Source organism: Furipterus horrens, unplaced genomic scaffold (genome assembly GCF_987537825.1).
Source record: "Furipterus horrens unplaced genomic scaffold, mFurHor1.1.pri manual_scaffold_3, whole genome shotgun sequence".
Taxonomy (NCBI): Eukaryota; Metazoa; Chordata; class Mammalia; order Chiroptera; family Furipteridae; genus Furipterus; species Furipterus horrens.
The window spans coordinates 139,515,943-139,538,680 of record NW_028327173.1 but is presented as its reverse complement, the minus strand read 5'-3'; the positions used below and the strand labels follow the sequence as shown (position 1 = coordinate 139,538,680).

General features: G+C 47.3%; 2 protein-coding genes across 3 annotated transcripts; both read right to left on the bottom strand.

Moving 5' to 3' along the window:
• Positions 1 to 193: 193 nt before the first annotated feature.
• Positions 194 to 1,209, bottom strand: LOC150016173 (thymosin beta-4-like). Its single transcript, XM_090270366.1, has one exon. The coding sequence runs from the start codon at positions 726 to 728 to the stop codon at positions 597 to 599; it is 132 nt and encodes a 43-aa protein (XP_090126492.1). The 5' UTR covers positions 729 to 1,209; the 3' UTR covers positions 194 to 596.
• Positions 1,210 to 1,497: 288 nt separating this feature from the next.
• On the bottom strand, positions 1,498 to 10,089 carry KLHL33 (kelch like family member 33). Of its 2 annotated transcripts, none has more exons than XM_090270364.1 (4): positions 8,907 to 10,089; positions 4,226 to 5,150; positions 3,938 to 4,105; positions 1,498 to 3,828 (listed from the first exon to the last, which is right to left on the bottom strand). In XM_090270364.1, the coding sequence occupies exons 1-4, from the start codon at positions 9,472 to 9,474 to the stop codon at positions 3,276 to 3,278; spliced, it is 2,214 nt and encodes a 737-aa protein (XP_090126490.1). In that variant the 5' UTR covers positions 9,475 to 10,089; the 3' UTR covers positions 1,498 to 3,275. The 2 variants fall into 2 exon arrangements, with proteins under 2 accessions (XP_090126490.1, XP_090126491.1); XM_090270365.1 differs by having other exon boundaries at positions 8,875 to 8,920.
• Positions 10,090 to 22,738: the final 12,649 nt, after the last annotated feature.

Sequence of the window (22,738 nt, the reverse complement as noted above, 5' to 3'; positions counted from 1 at the left end):
CCCAAGTGGCCTATGTCAAGTCCCTCTCACTCAATAGTGGATCATTGACCAGGGTCCATTCTTTCTCCCTTCCCTTCCCTTCCGTTCCCTTCCGTTCCCTTCCCTTCCCTTCCTTTTCTTTCTTTCTTTCTTTCTTTCTTTCTTTCTTTCTTTCTTTCTTTCTTTCTTTCTTTCTTGTTCTCTTCCTTTCTTTCTTTCAGGTTTTAAAACTTTATTTGCATATTAAAAAATTGTACATTCCAAAAATTAAAATCACATTAACAACAACAAAAAAAAGGCACTCCAATTAAACTGCATTTTACAGCCTGCAAGACACCTTGGACCAGCTTGGTTTTTAGTCTAGATTTCACTGTCATCCCACCCAGCTTCTTCCTTCACCAACATGCAAGTTCTTTCCTTTCCCTGACAGCTGGACAGGCAGATGGGAGAGGCAGGTGTGGCCTACTTTCTCAAAAGTTCTCTGATGTGAGAAGGGGCAGCAGTCATTTGAACTTGTCCAATGTCTTTTCATATTACAAAGTTGAACAGCTAAAAGAAAGAAAAGAAGAAGGTAGTGCTTGTGGAATGTACAGTGCATATTGGTGGTGCGGGCCTCATTACGATTTGCCTGCTTGCTTCTCCTGTTCAATAGTTTCTTTGGAAGACAGTGGATTTTTCTCTTGCATTTCTGTCTTCAATTTTGATTTATCAAATTTCTCAATCTTGGCCATATCGGGTTTGTCAGACATGGTAGCGGAGGAAGCGGGGCAAGGTGCGGTGAACGAGAGGAGTTCGATATTGCTCAGTGATCAAGATTCTGCTCGGGGTCCTTTTTCAAATGAGAGACCTCCTCTTTTCTCATTCCATTCTCCACTTTTAAAACCAAATAACAAAAGCCATAGACCTCTACAGCTGACTGCTCCCATCTGTATACTTTCATGCCCTTTGCTGTCAGTTCCACCTGGGATAGAGCCATGCCCTCTTGGACACTATTATTTGGCTTTCTGTCACCTCTTCAGATTGGAGAAGTAAGAGAAAGCTCAGGAGAGTGTGCTATATCTGGAGCCAGGGGAGGAGACATTTTTAGAGTAAGAGCCAGTTTTCAAGCCAGTAAATTCCTACAAAAAGATGAAGAAAAATGAGAATGGCCTTACGTCATTTGATTTGGTGCGAAGTAGGTCACAGTAACAATGAGGGAGGATGGCTTCAGTATTGTGGTGATGATAGAAGTCAAGTTACAGGGAATTCTAAGTGCTTTTTATGATAAAGAAACTTATCCAAGAATGATCCAATCATGGTGAAACGTTTATTTAAGCTCCTGTTTGTTTACAAATCATAAAAAAAAGTGTTCACATTTAACCCTAAAGACTTAATTCTTATAGTTTCTCAATGCTTCCAATTTCTTTCTTCCCTGTCTTCTTCAATCTTTCTTTTCTCATATATTATTATATACCCCTCCTCATTTTTAACTATGTTCCAAAACAGTATTAGAAAAAAAACTTGATAAAATAATGAAACAAAAAAAAAAAATCTTTTTTCCGACTACCTCTGGGGCCAGTACCTCTGAGGGAGGTTCCTTCATCTCATCCATAGGAGTGTGAGAGCTTAACAAACAGTGATAATAGAAGATTGGTCTATGCAAAGAATGTGTCCTTCTTTGCCCTAAGCTGCTCAGGGTTCAGAAATTGAAATGCCAGGCAGGAAAGATTTAGGGGAGCTGTGGAGGGAGGGCATATACAATTATTAAGAGAAAGCCATTGTCTTCAAAAAAGGCTCCAGAGAAGACAGTAGGCGGCCACAGCAGCAGAATTCTCTGAAGAATCGCTGGAATTCTGACTTCCCCCTTGCTTATGAAGATGCAGGGTATTACATTCTCCACTTGCTTCCTTTCACTGATAGGAATGCCTTCCTCCTTCTCTGACTGGTGAATCAGACAGTCTTGAAGATCCATTACACCCATCTGATAATGATGCCTTCTGTAACAGAAGCCTTCCCTGGGCAGAGTTCACTCCTCCATCTCCATCCTCTGGGCTCTCATCCCACTAAGTACAATACAATATGTATGAGAGGCATAAGGTATGAGGCAGTTAATGAGCTGTAAAGCACTTCTAAGTCCACTGAAAAACTTGTATATGCTTACAAGTCTGTCTGCTCGTCAGGAGCTCTCTCGCCTTTGTATCCTTAGTTTCTGATATAGCATCTGGCACGTAGTAAGATAATAAGTGTGATGGGGAAATGAGGAGAGAAAAGAAAGAAGGAAAAAAGGGAAGAGCAGGGTAGAGGAAGTGAGAGGGAAAGAATCTGACTCAGTGTTTCCTGGCCAAGGAAAAGGGAAATGGATTCAGAAAAGTCTGGAGGAAGGGCACAGAAAGGAGGAAAATCAATTTTCCAGGTCTCTGCCTCTCACTCTTCTCCTTACCACTTCCTCGCACAACCTCACAGAACTGTCTCTTTTCACTCCTAATCCCTCAATTCACTCCAGAGGGAAGGAAAAAAGCCAGGTAGGCTTCTGAGTTCTTCCACCCCATCCTCTCAGACCTTGCATCATCCCTTTTCCACTTTGCCTCTGCCCTCCTCATCTTCCCCACATACAGCACTCCCCACCTCATCGCTCTGGCACCTCAGGCCCCTGTGCTGTGCCAGCTCCAGACAGAACTTCTGCCTCAGACTGAAAACCAAGAGGCTCCTAGGGGCATTCTGTGGTGTCCACGATGAGGAAACACTAGGCTGGACCCACAAGTTACCTGAGAAAGAATATTGTCAAGAGGGTTCAGGTGTCCGAGCAACTGGATAGTAGAGAGGAGCAAAGCCTGGGAAAAGGAAGTGCTGAACAATTATAGTCCTCCTTCCCGACTCCTCAAACTCATGGATGGCCTTTCCATGTTTTTCTCCTTGGTCCATGGGTCAGAATCACCATTTGTCCAGCTCTCTTCTCATGGCCCATACACCCTGGCTACAGGAGTTTCTTGACTGTCTTCCCAGTTAGATATACTTTTCCCGCTAAGAATAATACCAGAGTCCCTAAATCTTGCAGAGTTGCTCCTGGGTCTCCTCTCCTTACCTAGGTATTCAGCTACTCCCCTTTCTCAATGCCTTTTCCCCAGGAATTCTAGAGCCACCTTTTCTTTCACAAAAGTCATATATTCAAAAGCAGTTTATGAGTTGTAAAGCATTGTACTAAAATAAAATATATATATCATGAATAAAGCCTTCTCTCCCCCCACCCCATCATCTCTGTCCTTGTCTCATGATGTGACTTCTCCCTTCCTCCCCCATCCACTGCTGCTGCTCCTGCCTCACCCAGCAGGTTTAGTTTGGTGCTGTGTGGGACCTAAAGCTATGTGCTGCACAGTGGGCAGTGTGAGGATGCAGGCAGGCATCTCAGCCCGAGCCCTTGGCAGAGTTCCCAGGCAGAGCCATCGGCCCAGGCCAGGACAGTAAGCATGGATAAGGTAGGAGAGGGCATAAGTAAGGTGGCTGTAGCCCCCTAGCACCAGGAGTTCCCCCTCCAGTACAGCACCTGCAGCTCCCACATGTGGGGAGGGCAGGGGTGCCAAGCGAGTCCAGCTATCAGTCTTTGGTTCATAGGCCTCAAAGCTTAGCAGGTCACCAGTCTCACCTAGCCCACCTGCTACATACAACCGCCCACCCAGAGCAGCCATGACATGGGCAGCTCGAGGTATGCCCATAGGGCTCAGAAGTGTCCCTGGCTTCTCAAGTTTGGGGTCATAGTGCAGCAACGAGGCCAGGTATTGGCCAGTCCCGTTGCAGCCACCGCTAATGTACAATCGGCCCTCCAAAATGGCTGCTGCATGGGCAAAGCGTGGTGCCGGAAGTGCAGGTGCTGGCCTGAGGAAGAACAAGGCACATGATCAGGCAACAATCACCCTCAACTCTCCCCTTCCAAGTCTCCTAGTCTTTCCCTGATGCCTGGAACCGCAGCCCTTTCCCTGCTTACCTCCAGACATTGAGCTCAGGGTTATAGGTCTCCACAGAGTTTAGGGCAACGCCATTGGCTCGTCCACCTAGGGCATAAAGTAGTCCATCCAGTGCTACCAGAGGGAAAAAACTCCGAGCCTGGTACAAAGGTGCCATCTCCTCCCAGTCTTCTTGACTGGAGTCCCACCTGTACACAGTGTGACAAGAGATGGGAATAGTGACTGTGGGAGTATGTGCTTGACTGGGCCAGCAATTTCCCTCAGCTGCCCAACTTGGGGTCTACCACTCCTGTTGAAGAGGGTCATACCTGAGAGTCGAAGCCAAGGTGTTGAAGTCGCAGTAGTAATCCTGTCCCCCACACACGTAGATTTCATTTCCTGCTAGGCTTGCAGCCCCATGCCGGAGGCGCCCTGGGGCAGGCAGGGCAGGCAACCGCCCCCACTCCACAGTTCGAACAAGTCCTATGCCGCAGCGGAAAGCCCGGGCCCACCACACTCCTCGGGATGGCTGCGTTGAGGACAAGTCAGATTTGATCCCGTCTCCGCCAATCACTACTAAAGCCTGGTCAGGCTCCCTCCGCCTCTCTTTACCTGGAACCTCAGACTCCACTATCAATTGATGCAGCAAGTCCTGGGAAAGGGGTGGAGGGAGCCCAGCTGCCCGTACTCTCCGAAGCTCTCTGGTGGACATACGGCCAAAGCGGACACATTGAAGCAGGGCCTTGGCCTCTGGCTCCTGGGTCTCAGGGTTGGCAGCTAGCCAACACCGTGCAGCCACAAAGGCCTCAAATTCCTCTTGCATGTGTAGCTCATCACTATCCAGGAGTTCAGCTAGACAAGCAGCCGGTAAAGAAGGGAAAGTGGGGCACAAAGCTACAGCAGGCAGGTGAGTGAGGAGGTAGTGACGAGCTTTGCTCCAGAGTCTCTCCAATCCGGGGGCTTCAGCCATGGGGAAGAGAGCCAGGCAACTGGCAGGGCTGAGGCTGCGTGCCAAGGCTCTCTCGCACAGAGCCAGGCAGGAAGAACTCTGGTACTGCAGAGCAGCCTGGGCAGCTCTCAGCAGTCCTGGCCATCTTGCCCGCACAACCCCAGAGTAGGCAAAAGAGACAAGGAGTCGCAGGTCCTGGGCAGAGATGGTATGCAGAGACACCTCTGTGCCCTGGGATTCCCTCATCCCACTCAGGAGCATGGCCCCAAAGAACTCGCTGCCGCATGCCAGGGCTGCTCGATGCACTGGAAGAGGGAGAAGAAGCAGAGGGGGATCCAGCATTTTGCAAACTGCTAGGCACTGTCCCAACTTTGGGCCAACCACCCAAGGCCACAGGCCAAACTGGTGTGCATCATGTTTTTAAAGTATTTTTAGAGAGCAGGGAAGGGAGAGAGAAAGAGGAAGAGAAACGCAGGTGTGTGAGAGAAACATCAATCGGTTGTCTCTCGCACAACCCCAACTGGAGACCTGGCCAGCAACCCAGGCATATCCCCTGACTGGGGATCAAACTGACGACCTTTTGGTTTGCAGGTTGGCACTCAATCCACTGAGCCACACCAGCCAGGGCCCATGTGGTGCTTGTTAAAATGCAGGTTTCAGGAATCCACCCCTGGAAATGCTGATTCAGTATCTCTGAATGAAGTTCCTAGGCTTTTTATATTTTAACATTCTCAAGCAGCCTGCATGACTCATTGCTAGTGGCCTGAAGACACTTTGATAAACATTGCTTTAGTCTTTTTGATCAAGGTCAATAAGAAAAAAAGTCTGATGGATCAAGTTGAGAAAATGCTATAGAGAACATTTGCTAAAAGGGAGCACAGAATAGGCTCAGTTGGTTAGAGTATCATCTCTATAAGCCAAGGGCATGGATTAGCTCCTCAGTCAGGATACAGGCAAGAATCAATCAATGAATGCATAGGTGAGTGGAACAATATATCAATGTCTCGCTCTCTCTTGCTCTCTATTTCTCTCCCCCTTCCTCTCTTTCTCTCTAAAACCAATAAATTAAAAAAGAGGGGGCACAATGTGCAACTTATATAGGTCTCTCTCTATTGTGCACAGAATAAAACTCTTTCTTTTACAATTTTAAGAGCCACCAACATCAGCCATTCTGTTCATCAGATTTTACTCAGAAAGTGTTATGACACTTAGGAATGGTTATGAGCCAGGCTACTTGGCCTACCATCTCCTCTTGCCCAAGATTTAGTTATTAAGATTTCCCATGTGTTCTAGCTTTCATATGCACATCCCCACTCTGCATCTTGGTATAGTTTATGGAATCATAAACTAATTCAGTTAGTCTCTTTAAGATAAGAAAATTGCATCCTAGGAAAAAGTGATTTATTTTCTATTTCCATGAAGTGGCTTTCTGGGCAGATCTTTACCATCCACTGCCATTGATGTCAGGCTGCTCTGAGCATACTTGTGTATTGATACCCAGCTTATCTGTATGGCCCTCAGGACACTGTTACTCTCCTGTTAAGAAATAATGCTGCTCAACAACTAGATTTTATATGCTTCCTAACATAACTCAAATTGAGGTGTTTGGCATCATCTATGGAGCACTCTGACAAAAATATTTAACCTAAATCTAATTAAGACTTTAGCTCTAAATTCAAATTTATAGGAAATTGAGAGACTAACGAAATAAGTTAAACAAAACCGTGAGGGCAAATGCATTCAAACCTAGAAAATAACTAACCTTGTTCTTCAATAAGTCATAAAAAAGAGAAAGCAGACTGTACAAGAATAAAGAAACCTTAAGAGACATACTTATGAGTACAGCACAGTCCTTGACTGGCTCCCAGATTGAGCAACCCAGTTCTAAAAGACTTTTTTTTGGACTAGCAGGGAAATTTCAATGTGGACTAGGTGATATTAAGGAATTATTGTTAATTTTATTAGATTTGATAAAGGTATTGTGGTTAAATGAGAAAATATCCTCTTTTAAAGAGAAACATACCCAAGTATTTTATGAGTGAAATGTCACAAATTTGCAAATAAATTAAAATGTTAATTGTTAAATATGGTGAAGGGTGTTCATCTTAATATTCTCTTTACTTTGCTATTTGTTTAAAATGCTTCATATAAAAAGAGGGGGAAATGCTGCTAAAAGTCCTCTCAGGCAGGTGACATAGGGCCGAGCTCCCAGTGAGGCTTATGAGCCTCAGGCTGCTTTGACCAACGGTGGCATGTTTGCTTGTCTCCAATGGGAGGTGATGTTGATATGGCTTTCAATTGCCTTTTTAAGCAACCCATAGTGGCTCGGTGCTTCCCAAGTGGTAAACATCAATGACGGCTTTCAGATACAGTGTATCGCCTGGGAAAAATCAGCCTTTCTCGAAGCAGGTAAACCGTCGCATCTTCCATATTATCAATCAACCTTTAGCTCAAAGCCAACTGTTGAAGAGCTAACAACCATTTGTATTCCTCCTCCTAGTCATCATTTGTCTCTAAAATTTTAAGTGACAGGTTCCCATCATTAAGTTGGAATGTCTATTAGGGAAATGAAAACAGTGTTTGAATTCCAAACCCTAGTGGGAATTTTACATTCCCTCTCCATCTACTCCATCTACTGTTATCAGAAATGATAACAAACACATCAGAAATCTGCTATGGACTGAATGTTTGTGTCCCTCCCCCCAAACTCATGTTAAACCCTAATCCCCAATGTGATGATATTGTAGGTAGGGCTTTTGGGAGGTGATTAGGTATGAGAGTATAACCCATCTCTCTCTCTCCCCCACCCCATGTGAAAATACAGTGAGAAAGTGCCTTTCTGCAAACCAGGAAAAGGGTCCTAACCAGAACCTGACAATAGCAGAACCCTGATCTTGAACTTCTGCCTCCAGAACTGTAAGAAATAAATTTATGTTGTTAAACCACCCAATCTATGGTTGGTTGTTTTGTTTATGTGTTTTGTTTTGTTGCTGTTTTTGTTATAGCAGCCAAAACTGTCTAAGACAGGATGCTTTTCCTTCTGGAAGTCTCAGAAGCACTTTGGGTCCCAGTCATTCCTCTGACCAGCAGTAGCTAAGTGACTTTGGTCTAGTTTTGAAGTCTGATTTCTTCATCTGTGAAGTATAAGAGCTGAACTAGATAATCTTGAAACTAATCCCTTTTAATTTAAATATTTGTGTGTCTGCATTTTAACTCCATTTGCCAGTTCCTATGAGCCTTTGGTTTGGCTGCATAGGAGGCAATGCATGGCCTAATGAGAGTAGGCTGGGCTAGTGGATATAGGCTTATATCCTGGGTCTCACCAGTTAATATCTCTTAGTTTAATGTTTGTTATCTGCACCTAGGAAAAATGGTACCTACCGCACTACTTTTCAATGAGAATTAAAAGAGATGGCATATGTAACAATTCATGGTACACAGCATCTCTCTAAAGGTTAGTGGAATCTGAACTCAACTTATTCAACCCTCCTTAGCTTTCCTGGTGATGAGCAGAATTAACTTCAAAGAACCATGGTCTGGTAGCCTTAAGATTCTGGCAAAACAGTACCAGACCTTGCTCATTAGCTGTAGGACCACATCAGCCAAGCTGTCAAGCACATTTAGGTGAAAGGACACACAGAGTTTTTCTACCATGTTCCTCTGGCTTTCCTGTGTCCAAAATGAAGATACCAAGAAGAGCCCTTGGCTAATGCCTGCCTGAGGCCATCACTTTCTGCTTGTCCTACTGGCATGGGCTGCACCTTAGCTCCAGCCAGCTGGCTGTTAATTCCTTGTTACTGGGCCCCGGGAAAGCCACAGCCTGGAGAGTCAAGTTAAATTTATCAGTGCTCCTAGGAAAACAACTCAACTGCGCATGCCCCACTCTCAGGGGATCAGGAGAGGCACCAAAGCCCCCCCCCCCCCCCCCCCCCGCCCCAGGGAAATTCTCATTGCAGCAGGAATCAAAACCACTGTAGTAGGGATCAAACCACCTGCTGCTTTCACACACCATTCCGGTAGCATTTGCACCTGCAGTAATATAATGTCCCACAGGCCCTCACCCCGCAGCCGACAGCCGCCTGCTTCCAGCTCCAGGTCACACCCGACGCCCTCTTGGTATAAGACCTCGATGCTGCGCAGGTTCTCTCTCAGCTCCTCTGCCTGGTTGGGCTGCTCTACATCGTCCTGGGCGCTTCCAGCCCTCTGGAGTTGCCGCTGGGCCGCCGCCTTCACCCGGGGCGCTCCCAGGGCCTCTGCGGCTGCCAGCACATCTCTCAGCGGGGCGGGGCTCAGCACTCCCTGGTAGGCAAAGGTCACCACGGCCTCCCAGGCCCTGGGGGACACGCCGAGGCTGAAGGGGGGTCGCGGACCACTGCCGCTCAGAAGTCTGCCTCGAAAGAGGCTGCTCACTGCGGCCAAGATCACCCGATGCACCCCGTACACTCGCCCCGCGACCGACACCTCTTCATCCAGTAACAACCTCTGCTCCCGCAGCCGCTGTGCCTCCGCGAAAAACTGGCTCGGATGCTCCTCGCTGCGCAGCCCTTCCGGCTCCGCCGCGTCCTCTTCGTCCTCATCTTCCTCCTCCTCTAAGGACAAGGCCGGAGAGGGAAGGTTCCCTGGGGCCATGGACCTGGGGCCAGGCTCTTCCAGAGGAAAGGGGGGCAAACCAGGATCCTCGTCCGGGGTCCAAGGCCAGGTGGCGTTTCTCAGGCCGGGCAAAGGGAAGTCAAGGCGATCCTTCGGGATAGGAAGGGAAACGCGCCCCGGGTCCGAGGGACGAGGTTTCGGAGTCCGAGAGGCTCATGGCCCCAGTTCACTGGATTGCTACAGATGCCAGAGGAAAGAAAGGAGGGGAGTCAGAGCTGAACCCAGAGAGGTCGGAGGAACCCCTGTCTCCAGCCCGGCGGCGTGTCAGTCTCTCCCCACTTCAAACCATTCAAACCACCGCCTGTCCACCTCCTCGCACCTTCCACCCCGCACTCCACTCCGAGGCTCAAGCAGCCAGGCTACACCGTGTAACTGCGGGGCTCAGGATGTGCAGCGAAGCGAGCACGGAGCGTGTGTGAAGATCCAGTACCCGGGGCCGTACCCCGCCTGTCTTGTCCCCAGCCCAGTAGTCACCCTCCCAGGACCCCAGCGTTCCACTTGCCCTCTAACTTGAGCTTGCTCTGCTTCGGACTACGAAGCAGAGGGAACTCGCCCCGCACAGCCGTCAGCAGCCGCACCCGCTAATTATAGCCGGAGCTGGCAAGCTTGGGTCTGGCTCCGGGTGCCTGCAGTCCGACACCCAACCCCCTTGGGCCGCGTCCCGACGTGGCCTCCTACCCTCTTCCACCTCTAGGTCCTTTTCTGCTGCTGAGCGAGGCAAATTCGGATGCCAAGGAGGATGCGGAGATCGGGTGCAGTGAGCAGGACAGAAAGGGTGCGTTAATCTGACCAGGCTGAAGGGAGCAAGCGAAGAGTCCGGAGTGCGTAGACCTGCGGAAATATGGAGCGAGAGGAGTGAACCTGTTTGGGGTCATTCCTGGGCTTTTGTTGATTTTCTGTGCACAATAAAGCTGGAACCCTGGAGTGAACAGTACTGATGTGAAATGCATACTTAACCCCGCTGCGTCCCCGGAGCCTGGAGTGGATGGGGAATGTGAAGGGAGCAGTCAGGGCTACCATCCTAGGTGACCAACCCCCAGTAGGGGGTTCCTCCATGTCCTGGGGTAGGTGAGAGAGGGAAACCCAGCCCTCTGTCTTCTTAAGAGTATAGAGCCTTAGCTGGTGTGGCTCAGTGGACTGAGTGATTGCCGGTTGACTCCCAGTCAGGGCACATGCCTGGGTTGTGGGTGGCCCAGGCTGGAGGCCTGCCAGGGCAACCAATGGATGTCTCCCCCTCTTTCACCCCTCTCTCTAAAAATAAGTAAATAAATAAATATTTAAGAATAAAAACAGAGTATAGAGGATTCTACCCCTCACACACCTTGGTGGTTGGGATGAGGACACAGTGCGGAATGTGGATTTGATCTCTCCTGCTGCTGTGGAGTCCTGGACTAGCTGGGCTGTGGGGGCTCTAGAATTCTCTGCTTGAGGCGGGACACCAACATTCACTCCCTCTGCCTGGGACAGTGCCCCTTTCTCATCCTGAGACCTCTAAATCCATGCAGTTGCAGGTATCCTTGTGGAGAGGGCAGTGATCACCCTTCCCCAGGACAGGCCAAGGGCTGCTGGGGCTTCCTTGGCCGGTAACATAAAGGCTGGTCCAGGCTGAACAGATTCACCTCAAAGCTAATCACCTGACAAGCGGATTTAACCAGGGAGTGAAGCCAGACTGTTCCTTGAGACTCAGGTGAGAGGGGTGGTGCTCCTGTGGGGGAGGGGCAGGAAGGTCACAGCACTCCTCTGGATTTCAGAGCGGCCCCTGCTCTCCACTTGACACATGGGTAACCCTACTGATCAGGGCTGTACTTCCCAAAATGGTTTGACAGAGAAAGGCAGCCAGTGGTTGCCAGTCACTGTCCTGGCCGGAGAAAGGGGTGATAGTGACCAGCCTCTGTACCCTCTCCTCCAGTTCAGACATTTCATGAATTCCTCCCAGCGAGAGGAGGTCAGCATCTTGAACCCAAATATACTGAAGGTCAGTCTCTGCTCCCGCCCCACCTACCCAAGGATGCTGGGCCCCACTCTGAATTCTATACCAACTCCTTGGTATGGGGACTGCAGCAGCTGCTGTGCCACAATGAGACACATGCCCCAGAGCAAACACCAGGACTGGATAAACCCTCTCCTCTGGGCCATCATCTACTCTCCATTAAAGCCTTGAGACTAACACACCCAACATCACAGCACCTCCAGGTCTACAGCCTTCTTCCTGGTTGCTGATGTGCTGGCTGGAGACAGCTTCATCTGTATTGTCTCAGTCAGGGGCTAGCCTGGTTTCCGTCTCTGCAGAGGATCCCCACACCAAGCCACATTCCCAAGATGATGGGAGACTGTGGGGCCAGGTCCGGAATTCTGTTGGGTCACCGTAGTCATGGTGGCTCAGGGTTGCTAAAGGCTGAGGATCTAGGCGGCGGAGAAAGAATTCACTCCAGAGTTCTCAGAGGGTACCTCTAGGGACGGAAGAAGGGGCTGAGGGGGACCTCAGTTTCTCCCTCACCATCCTGCTCCACCAGATCTGCTGCATGCTCAGCATCTGGGGCATCATCCTCTACTTGCAGCTGCCTTGGATCACTGCGCTGCTGGGCAAAAGGGATTCCAGGACTCAGCATGAGTTAATTAAAGGCGCCCCATTCCTATCTCTACCCCAGGGCTTATGTGGCTCATTATCCTGCTCTCAGCATCTGTCACTATCACCAGCCTATCTCAGCCATCTCCACCAATGGCAAGGTCAAGGCTGATGTGTCTATTACCACTCTGTTATCTGAGGGCCTCCAGTCTTGTAAGGAATTGCTGGAACCACAGTCTGGCTCCTAATCAGGTGGCACATACTTCCTTATCCCATAGAGCTTGGGTTCCAGACTTGACGGTTCCATCAGGATCATCTTCACTTTTAGCAACACAGTAGCCATGGCTTTGTTCACAGTGGGCTTCATGGACACCCTTTTGTACCTGCTCAGGGTACTGCCTCCCTTGGTGTGTCCTTTTCTCAAGCCAGCTAACCACCCAGCCTGCACTTTTTGTGACTCCAACCTGGATGAGTTATTTTAAGAATCAGATGAAGGCATCAAGTCAATCAGTTAAATCTCTGTGCCCCACATATCTCTATATTCTGCCCTTCTAGGAGCATGAGGTGCAGCAATGCAGCATGGATCCCGAAAATGAGTTGTGGGTGGTGGGTGTGGTGACTGTGACTGTTTTTCTGGACATGGAAGTCTAAGGCAGGTGCTGGGAATTGAGGTGGGGGGGGGTGATTGAGAAGGCTGGGGAGATGGCTGTGAGAACCAGTTAGACTGGGAGTGGCCCAATGTGGGGAGATGTGTGTTTGTGTGTATGTGTGTTTGTGTAGCTGGCAGAGCAGATTTCCAGGGACCCAGACCTGAAACCAGATGGTTTTGTTGGGAGAACCTCCACATGTCAATTCTTCAAGGGGGCAGTAAGGATTCATTCTAGATAAAACTACAAGATGAGAAATTTGTTTCTTGTTCCTAGGTACTTACTATCTTGAGATTCACTCCTCTGGAATGGGAGGGGCCACATTTCGGTTGAGGCAAGAAGGAAAAAGACTCCATTAAGTCACACTCTTTTATGGAAGAGGCAGGTGGGAAAGGCAGATAGAGGATGGGAGAGGAGTGAAGATGAGACAAAGAGAGAGAGGAGGTGGAGTTATGCTTACTCCCTACTTTCCACTCACATTTCTCCTGTCTTTTTTTTTTTTTTTTTTTTTTGCCACCTACGATATTCCAGGTCCAAATTTTCTATCTTGTTCTCCTCTCTTTTATCAACTACCAGCTTGGGACATTCCTCCCCACAACCCCAGCAGACAAGCCACTGGCTTCTTTGGGTACCTAGGTGAGATAGTGGGAAGATGGCTAATAAATGAGGAATGCATTAAAGGGAACAAATGGCTCAAAATGTCACCTCCCCTTGGAGCAGGGATCTCATTAGCCCAAACCGCCTTGGAAAATACCCCTTGACTTCTGATTCTGTATGTTTATTGCAAATTGACCATCAGACCACTCAGAGAGTCCTATTAAGTCCCTGGGCTGGCTAATTTGCAAAATTCTCTTACTCTTCCCAGCCTCACCTAAGTAACTGATGCTAATCTGGGTAGAGGGGTAATAATCTTGGCTGAATGAAGACCAGGAGGTGCTCTTCAAAACCCCGTCTTTTCTCTCTGTATTTTTATGTTGGAAGCATTTTTTTTTGGAAAATAGTGGCATGGTCCAGAGGGCAGTTTTTTGGGGGGGAAATTTCCCATCTCCTCTCCACCATGGGGTATTCCCTGGGACCAATATCTCTGGGGACCACCAGGGGAGAAGCATGTCCAGGCATAGAGCACATGCTTTCTCTCCACTAATGGCTCAACTTTTGTTCCAGGACCAAAGGAATCCTCCTTGCCATCATGTGGGCCACACTTTCCCACCTGGGCATCTCTGCCACCATTGGTAAGGCCCTCCACTGCTGTCTTCTATGCAGAATAACATATAGCGCCCTGGTTTCTGCCTCTCTGAGGTGCTAGGGTATTAGTGATGAAAGGAGGAAGAGCATTCATCAGACATATTCAATGCATTTTATATGCAGGTAGCCCCCACCTCTTCCTCCTATCCTTTCTTCCTGTTAAGATCCCTAAGCTCCCTCAACTCTTCCCTCTGTGTTCCACACTCCCTGCTGCCTATATAGGAGTAGGAGGCTATCATTCTCCTTCTTCCTGGGACCCTCCCCAGTGATTACAATGGCTTCTTATAGAGGCTGTGCCAGGATAAACTGCACCCAGTCATTGGTTTTTTAGGGAAAGGCTATGGCAAGAACACAATCTCTGCAAGGCTATTCATTCACTTTCCTCACTGTTGGTTCCATCCTTACTGGTGAGTATTCCACTTCCACCTTCCACATGGGGCTTCATTAATCACCATCCTGCGCCCCTCACTCCCCGACCTGAGTTTTCAGGCCTGATCCTAAAGCCTCTTTTCCATCTCTCCAGTATTGAGAGTGGATAAAGAGATCTGCCTATTCAGTGGTGGTGGTAGTGGTGTGGATGGAAGGTGGAATGGGGAGTAAGGAATAGTGAGTATAGGGAAAGGGAAGCCAGAGGATGATGCCCTTGACTCTCCAGATGTGAATCCTATGACTCCAGTTTGGAAAATGACCCCAACATTTCACCTCTCCCAAAGCTTGTCTGAACACCACTGCTCCCATCACCTCCAACTTTTTCCTTTGCTCCTATGCCCTTGTCAACCTGGGCTGTTTCCACACCTCCACACCTGGCTAGTATGGGCAGGTGTTGGGGTCCGACCCAGGGCTAGGAGGATTTGGGGGAGTTGGAGGAGCATCCTTGGGGTACGAGGGTGGGTGGTACTGAGGCTTGGATGGGGAATGGGCTGCACTCACTCTCCCCTGTAGGCTGGCACCCTTCCTTCCCTGGTACAGTCCCTGGCTCTCCTGCCTAGGCTCTGCTCTACCTGCACATTGTGTTCATCTTCACTTTGTGGGAGCACTCATTGCTCTGTTGCTCATCCTTCTGCTGCTGCTCTACCCATTCTACAAGAAGCCTAGGGAGTGGTCAGCCGGTGGATAAGGGAGTGAGGTACAGCAAGAGGCTGACCCCCTTAAGAAGCCCAGAACTACCAACAGTAAATCTTCATTTCCTCTCCTATCTGACCATAGAGGGCCCACCTCTGATCACTCTGCAACACCTCCTCCTCTGCACAGATGTGAACTGGGCTCGTTGGTCCATTTAGGCACCTACCACAAGACACTGTCTTACTCAGTGAGCCTGACCAACATTCAGGACCATATGAAAAACTTATGGTGAGGGAGTCTCTAGACCAGAGGTTGGAAACTGGTAGCCTCTGAATTGGATCTTGCATGCAAATAAGTGAGTTTTGTTCAGATTGCACAGCATTTTCAATTAAAAAAATAATCACCAACATTTTACATGCATCTGGTAGTCCCAGGCCTCCATCCCACATGACACACTTAACTGTGTACTGCTGTCCCATGGGCCGGGGCAGGTGCCTTCCGTGTTGCCACAGGTCCCAGCTGGTCTACTTTATTCTTTGATATGACTAGTTCTTGCTGGATTGAGTTTTTCAGTCCCTGCTCTAGACATAAAAGGAAACCAGCTTCCTAAAATCTGGGAGGAACAAGGGAGAAAAAAGAAACAGAATTCTAGTGGGGTAGAGAGATCAGGGTTCTCTGAGGAGGGGGTGCTCCATGGCAGGAGAGATGCCCCAGGGACCAGCTTCCTTCATCGTGCTGTGACATGGAGAAGCCTCATACTCTTGCTCTCTCTTTAAAATCTTCTCTAAAATCCTCCCATGGGTGGGAAAGAGCTGACCACTGCTTTGAACATTATCTCTGTCTTCCTCGCCACAAGCCACAGTGCCTGGTGCTAAGTGGCTCCCTCAGTCAGCATCCACCCCTGATGGATATAGAGGGGGATTTCACCAAGAACATGAGTCTCATGATCTGTGGGAATGTAGCCTTGGTAAGAGAAGAGAGAATGGACTCTCAGTGGGAGAGGACTGAGTACAGGGAAGAAAAAGGGGTGGAGAGATCAACAGGTCAGTGAGTGAGTTCAGAGAATGTGGAGAGTAATGAGGGTCATGTAGAAGGATGTTTTAAGGGAGGGACAGTTACAGACTACATTTGTCTCTCCCTCTTAAAAGTCCCAAGCCATTCAAGGTTCTGAGAATCATGTCAACTGGCTAAATGTCTGCAAGAGCCATGCTCTACAATCATATCTAAGCCCAGGCTATGATCTGGGGCCCAGAGCCTTATGCAGGTCTGGCTGTATCACTTCTTGTCATCCTGTGCCTGATGTACTATATTCCCTTCTTTCCTCATCGCCTCTCCTTTTAGGTCACAGTTTTGGGGCTGCTGAAATCCATTGTGCTGGTCTTGGAATATAAGCACAACTGGCAGGAGGTGCTGATATTTGCTATGGAGGACTATGTTGGCATTCTATAGTAAGTGGAGGGTAGAGTGGGAAGGAAGTTAAAGATGGGCTTAGAAATGGCCAGAAACCCGGGGAAGAGGAGAAATATAATCATGGTGAAGCCCTGTTCCCTCCAGCTGCCCAGCAGTACCCGTGTCCCCAGGAAGGGGAGCTCCCTTCTCTTCAGCTCTTGCTCTTACTCTCTTTTTTCCCCATAAAGGACTTTGACTATAACTATGATGTCTGCATCTTAGGGATGCCATGGGGGTTAAGCCTGGCCATCCCACATCAAGCTCAAAGTGTGTCAAAAAGGGATGGGCCTAAGAGAAAGGTTAGGTGTAAAGGTATAGAAATTGGCAGTCAGAGACAGTCATGGGAGGTAAGTGAACTTATTTAGCTACCAAGACTTGAGATTGAATAGGTATCACAATGTGAGAAAAATGAATTTTGCTTTAAAGATCCTACCTGTTAAGTTCTCCTGAAACCTTAGGGGGTGGGGAAAATCTTTGAAATTTTCTTCTAAATTTAGATGGTGGAAATGTGGATGAAGAGATACAAAATAGCAGGGTGAGGGAGAGCTGGAGTGTGGGCAGGAAGGGTTAAGGCCCAGTTCCAGAGCAGGGTTTCTGGAACTACTTCATTTCTAATAATAGCACACATCTAACTAGCTTACACTTGGGTGTCCTCACTGACTGGGTGGGCTCAACAAAGGATACAAGACAACATTCTTTTGTGTTACACTCCTACCTTTCCCAGTAAGTCCAAGGTTTTTGGATACCACAGGGATTATCAGAAGGGAGAGGAGACCAGGTCTAAAACAGGTCCTGTTTTACGGGAAATAGAATTGGGGGATGGGGGATAGAGGAGCAAGGCACCCAGTAAAGTGAAGACAAAAGGGAATGTGAGAAAAGCCACATGACATTTCTCTGGGAGAGCAACAATTTTCTTCTGGGAGAGGGAAGGTCTGCTGTTGAGTTGGGGGCAATTGCTCAGCTGGATAAGGGATTTGTCTCATCCGTTTCCTCTCTTTTCTTGGGTAGTATCCTTACACTGGCAGCCTCAAACCCCATTCCAGTCCAAGCAGGGTCAGTGGACAGTGGACATGAACTGGCTCAGTGATGACGGAGGTGGGAAATCTGGCTCCCTAAAAAGCCCCAACTCCTCTACAAGTTCCAGAGGAGAACAGGAAAGGGAGAACAGGGACATAAAGACAAGAGAGGACTTGAGAACACTCTGCATATACAAAGCGCTCAATACCCTTTCCACCTAGGAGGCCATCACAGCTTGTGCCCTTGTTCCCAAGAGAAGGCAGGCAGGGAGGCTGCCCATCTGCTCTCTTATCATCAGAGGGCTGACTGTGCTGATCTCCTGTTTGCTGGCACACAACAAGAAAAAAAGGGCTCAATGTCCTGTAGGAGTTTTTGTGAGCAGTCCCCCTGAGCAGCTGGAGGAGAAACACCAGGAGTAAGCAGGACACGAAAACCCAAGGTTATGGCCTAAAATACAGAGGACAGGAAGGTGGGGGAGGGTCCTGGGCCACTTGTTTCAGATGGAGGGACAGGAAAAGGTACTGGGAAATGTAGGCAAAATGTTCAGTTCCTCTCTTGTCTTGCCCTGGGATACGTTCCCTCCCCAGAACGTTCAGGCTTGGCTTCCATGTGACTACTGCCTGAGCTCACAGGCAAACCTCAAGAGATGGGTTCAGAACCAACCCCCTTTACCCTTTTCCAGTCCTCTTTCCTTCTTCATAGCGAAGTACCTAAAGGAGCAAGTGCCGGAGAAGCTATACTTTCACTAACTATTCTGGCAAACAAAGGAGAGAGAGGGAGGAGGAGCCGGAATCTGATGAAACTGGCTGCAGTGGGGAGTACTGGCTGTGGGAAAGAGTAGCTGTAGTCTCTCCCAACACCTGAATGGGTTTATGGTTTCCAGTTTGGAAAAAGTTCAAGTTTAGGCAACAAAACAGAAAAGCTGAAGAGTGAAGAAATCCTATTATTCCTAAATCCCCAAGGACAGAAATGTCAGGGGATGACAGATACTCTCCGCGCGCCTTGCTAAATCCAGGGTTTCCTTTCTTTGCAGCCAAAAGGCTTTTGAAGACTTGGTGGCCTTATACCCATTGCAGAAGCCACCACCAAAGGGAGACCTGGAATCTACCTCTCTCAACACTCTGGCTCCTTTAGGCTACATCTCTGAGCAGGATCTGTAGACAAACAAAAAACAGGTATGAAAGAAAAGGGCCAGCAAGTGGGGCAATTATCCCAGAGTAGGGACTGACAGGGGCACCTACCTTGTCCTCTGCTTGCTCTTCCTAGTCATGTATTTGGAGGGGCACATGTGTCTTCATGAAGTCCTATAGCAATGTTCCCTTAGGATGCTGCCCTTAGTCATGTGAGTTTTAGAAAATGTTGCAGGAACACAGATCTCTGGGTAGGGGCATTCCCATGTCCCTCTGCCCAGGTGTCCTGTGACTCAGGAGATGATGAGCTAATCTTGTCTCCACCTGCAGCTTTAGGCTGTCAAGGCCACTGGGTCATGGAATCCTGAGGACAAAGAGATATGCTGAGTACTCCATCTTCCTCCTTGAAGATAAAGTCTTAAATTGGGGCTGGCCTTGATGATTAGTGGATCTGCTTTGTTTCCCTGATAGATGTTATCAAAACCAGAAGTTACCCTGGCTGTATTTTACATATTAATGATACTTTGTAAGAATTTTTTCACCTGTAAAAATTCTTTTATTGTTGGCTGTAAAGCTCACACCCCGTTCTATTTTTAGTAACTTTAGAAATCCTAATAAAAGGAGGATGAGGCTTCCCACTCTCCGCTGATGGTCTGAGTGAGCCACAGTACTCCGAGCGTACTGGCCATTCATCCTGCTTGCTGGAATTATCTCAGCGTCCCTGACCATATTTAACACTTCAAGAAAAATTCCAAACTGCAGGGCATAGATGCCAGGGGTAGGGCTTGTCCAATGGCTAAACTGAAGAACAGGTTCCATTCCTCCCACTGCCTTCCACAACAGGAGTCTACCTGCAATCTCAGTCAGTCTGCTCAGGGCTCTGACAACCCCATTGCCTTCATTCTTGTGAATCAGCGGGACATGCTGAAGCTGTAAGAGACTTAAGGAGACTGAGCTAGGAGGAGGAGCCCGCAATTTAAGACTCACAAAGTCATGATTTTATCTCTTGGCTCCACAAACTTTGAGGTTACTCTTGAGAGGCCTGAAGCAAGAGCCCGAACTTTGCTAAGGTAAGAATGCCCCTACTACAGGGCCAAAGGAGATCCTCTCTTCAAGATCCATTCCACCCCATAATATTAATAAAAGGTACACATAAATACCCCAGGCAAATGTGTTATAACTCACTTGATCCCCAATTAAAGTTAACTGCCCAAGCCTAGAGAGGCAGAGATTGTTCCTGTCCTCAAATATATTCAGGAGGAATTTATCTTCTTTATACTTGTATCCCAAACACTATTATCCACCCAAAAGTTTGATTTTAAACTTCATTGTCTTAGCATGTTTTGAACCCATTTGAGTCTGTTCAGAGTCTGTCACTACTTTCTACTTAGTGAGTAATCAGAAACCAACTTTTTTTCTGAAGTTCATAAAATCCCAATTCTTTTTTGTTAATTTTATTTTGGCCCAAGTCTTACTTTATAGTCCTTTGATTATCTCTTCAGTTTACTTCCCCATCGCCTTATGCATCACTTAACAAATACAAATTGAATGGCCACTCTACAAACTGGGAGATAATATGGCAATGAATAAAATAAAAGTCACCTCCTCTCATGAATTTTATACTTTTTTAAATTTTATTTTTCAATTACATTTGATGTACAGTATTAGTTCCTGGTGTACAACATAGTATATCTTATAAAGTGAGCAACCTGAGAGTTCATATTCTAATGGGAGTAGACAATGATCATAACTAAAACTATTAGAAGGTGGTGCTCTGAAAAGAAATAAAACAAAAGAGAGCTAGATAGTGTTGGAAGAGTGCAATTTTAAGTAGGGTTGTCAGGAAGGAGCAACAAATGTAAAGACCATGAGCGGTCAGCACACTGCCAGTGTTGAAGGAAAAGAAAAAGGCTGATGTTGCTGGAGCAGAATGAACAAGGTGAGGAAATGAGTTCAAGCAGTAAGTGGGGAAGGATGGGATAGCCCTGGTGGATCTCACAGACCTTTAAAAGACTCTGGTTTTTACTCTAATACAGGAAAACATGGAAATGACATAACCTGGCTTCCTTGTTAACACTGTTCCCTCTGGTTGCTGTTGAGAACTGACTATAAGCAGGCAATGGTAGAGCAGATAGACCAGCTACTGCAATAATTCTGTCTTGGTATAGGGTGGGGGCAGGGAAGTGAAAAGAAATGAGATTCTGGATACATTCTCAAGGTAAAGTCAACATGATTTGATAAATTGAAGAAGACAAAAGAGAGGTGTCAAAGATAATACCAAGGTGCTATGACATGAACACCTAAAAGGACGGAGTTGCCATTAACTGAAACAGGAAAGACTGCAGCAGTTAAGTTGGGGAGAAAATAAGTTCAACTTCAATGTTAAATCTGAGATGCCATCCAAGTCTAGATGCCAATGGGCAGCTAGATATTCAGGACAGAAGTCCAGGTTGCAGCTAAAAAATTGGGAGTCATCCACATTAAAATGGTTTTAATATATAAGACTGAATGAAATCACTGCAGGTATGTGTGTAGAAAAGCAGTCCAAGGACTGAACTCTAGACAGTTAATAGGTTGTAGAGAGCAGGAAAAAACAGCAAATGAGACTAAAAGATTAGTCAGTGAGCTAGGAGGCAAACCAGAGCATATGTCCTAAAGCCAAGTAAATAAAATGTTTCAGAGGGGAGTCAAATACTGACAGCCTATGTAAGATGAAGCAGAATGTGCCATTAGATTTGTTTGTTCAAGTCATTGGTGACAATGATACGAATAGTCTGGGTGGAATGGACTAAATAGGAAATTGTTGACAACTTTTAAGATGTTTAGCTGTAAAATGGGGCAGCAAAATGGGAAGCAATTGGAAGGGGTTGAGGGGGTTCACTTGTAAGATGAGAAAAATGATAGCATCTTTGTGTGCTGATAGGAAGATCCAGGAAAGAAAGGGACATATTGACTACAGAAAAGGAGGGAGACTTGCTGAGAGATGCCCTTCAAAGCTAGAGGATGGGGTCTACTGCACAAATATTTGGAGAGAAGTGCATGGATAGTTTGTTTATAGCAGGGTTTTTCAACCTTGACATCAATGACATTTTAACAACTCTTTGTTGTGGGGAGCTGTTCTGTGCATTGTAGGGTATTTTGTAGCATCTCTGGTCACTGGCCACTGGTATACAGTAACAGTAGAAAAAGCAGAGTATGTCAGTATGAATGCTGGGAGATGGCTCAATGTAGTGGTGGGAGCTTGTGAATATTTTCTGATCATATTTTTTCACTAAAATAAAAACCGAAGAGTGAGAATAGGGGGAGATGTTGGAGATTTGAGGGGTCAGGGGTATGAGAGTTGTCACAAAAGAGGGCAAATGAAAAGACTAGGGAATATTGCTAGGTAGCATAAAGGACCCACTTAAGTTTTATGGTGATGAATTTAAAAACAAGTCAGCCTTATGGCCACCCCTTTCAGCAGCGTGGGTCTAGGTGTAAAGTAGGTGAAGAGTTAGCAATTACAAAACTGAAAGACGCATGTGAAGTGTTTGCAACAAAGTGCTCATAGTTCGAATTTAGATGGAGAAGGGAAATGAAGACATGGAGGGGATGAGGTCAGCGGAAGGAAGACCAGTGGATTATAGGTCCTGGTGAAGGGATGAATTGTTGGATTCAGTGCATTAAAGGGAATAAACTGGAAAGATAGGAGGTAATGGTGGGAGTGGGATGTTTGAGAATGAGATATGGAGTGGGTGCAGGTCTAGAATATGACAAAGGGAAAGAGTGGCTGAAGTAGGGGAGGACAAGATTACTGAAGGAGCAAAGCACTGAGAGATCAGACCATTAGTTAATCCACATGTCATGAAATCATCAATAGTGACAGGAGCAGTATTGGCATGGTATAGTCTAATGACGTGTTTCAAAGCTGAAGTGTGTTAGGGATAAGAGAGAATAGTCTAAAAACGGTGTAAGGAAAAATGACGAAAGCCCTGACCAGTGTGGCTCAGTTGGTTGGAGCATTGTCCCGTACACTAGAAGGCTGAGGGTTCGATTCCTGGTCAGGGTACATACTTAGGTAGTGGCTTTGATCCCTGATCGAGGAGCCTACGAAAGGCAACAATCAATGCTTCTCACATTAATGTTGC

Bases quoted from the DNA above. Each gene is read 5' to 3' on its own strand.
- LOC150016173 (XM_090270366.1), bottom strand. From the start codon at position 728: ATGTCTGACAAACCCGATATGGCCAAGATTGAGAAATTTGATAAATCA.
- KLHL33 (XM_090270364.1), bottom strand. From the start codon at position 9,474: ATGGCCCCAGGGAACCTTCCCTCTCCGGCCTTGTCCTTAGAGGAGGAG. The intron at 5,151-8,906 runs GTGAGGGCCTGT...TCCCTCTTCCAG, and splicing joins AGGCGGCTGTCGGCTGCGGG to TGCATCGAGCAGCCCTGGCA. The intron at 4,106-4,225 runs GTATGACCCTCT...CACTGTGTACAG, and splicing joins ACCTTGGCTTCGACTCTCAG to GTGGGACTCCAGTCAAGAAG.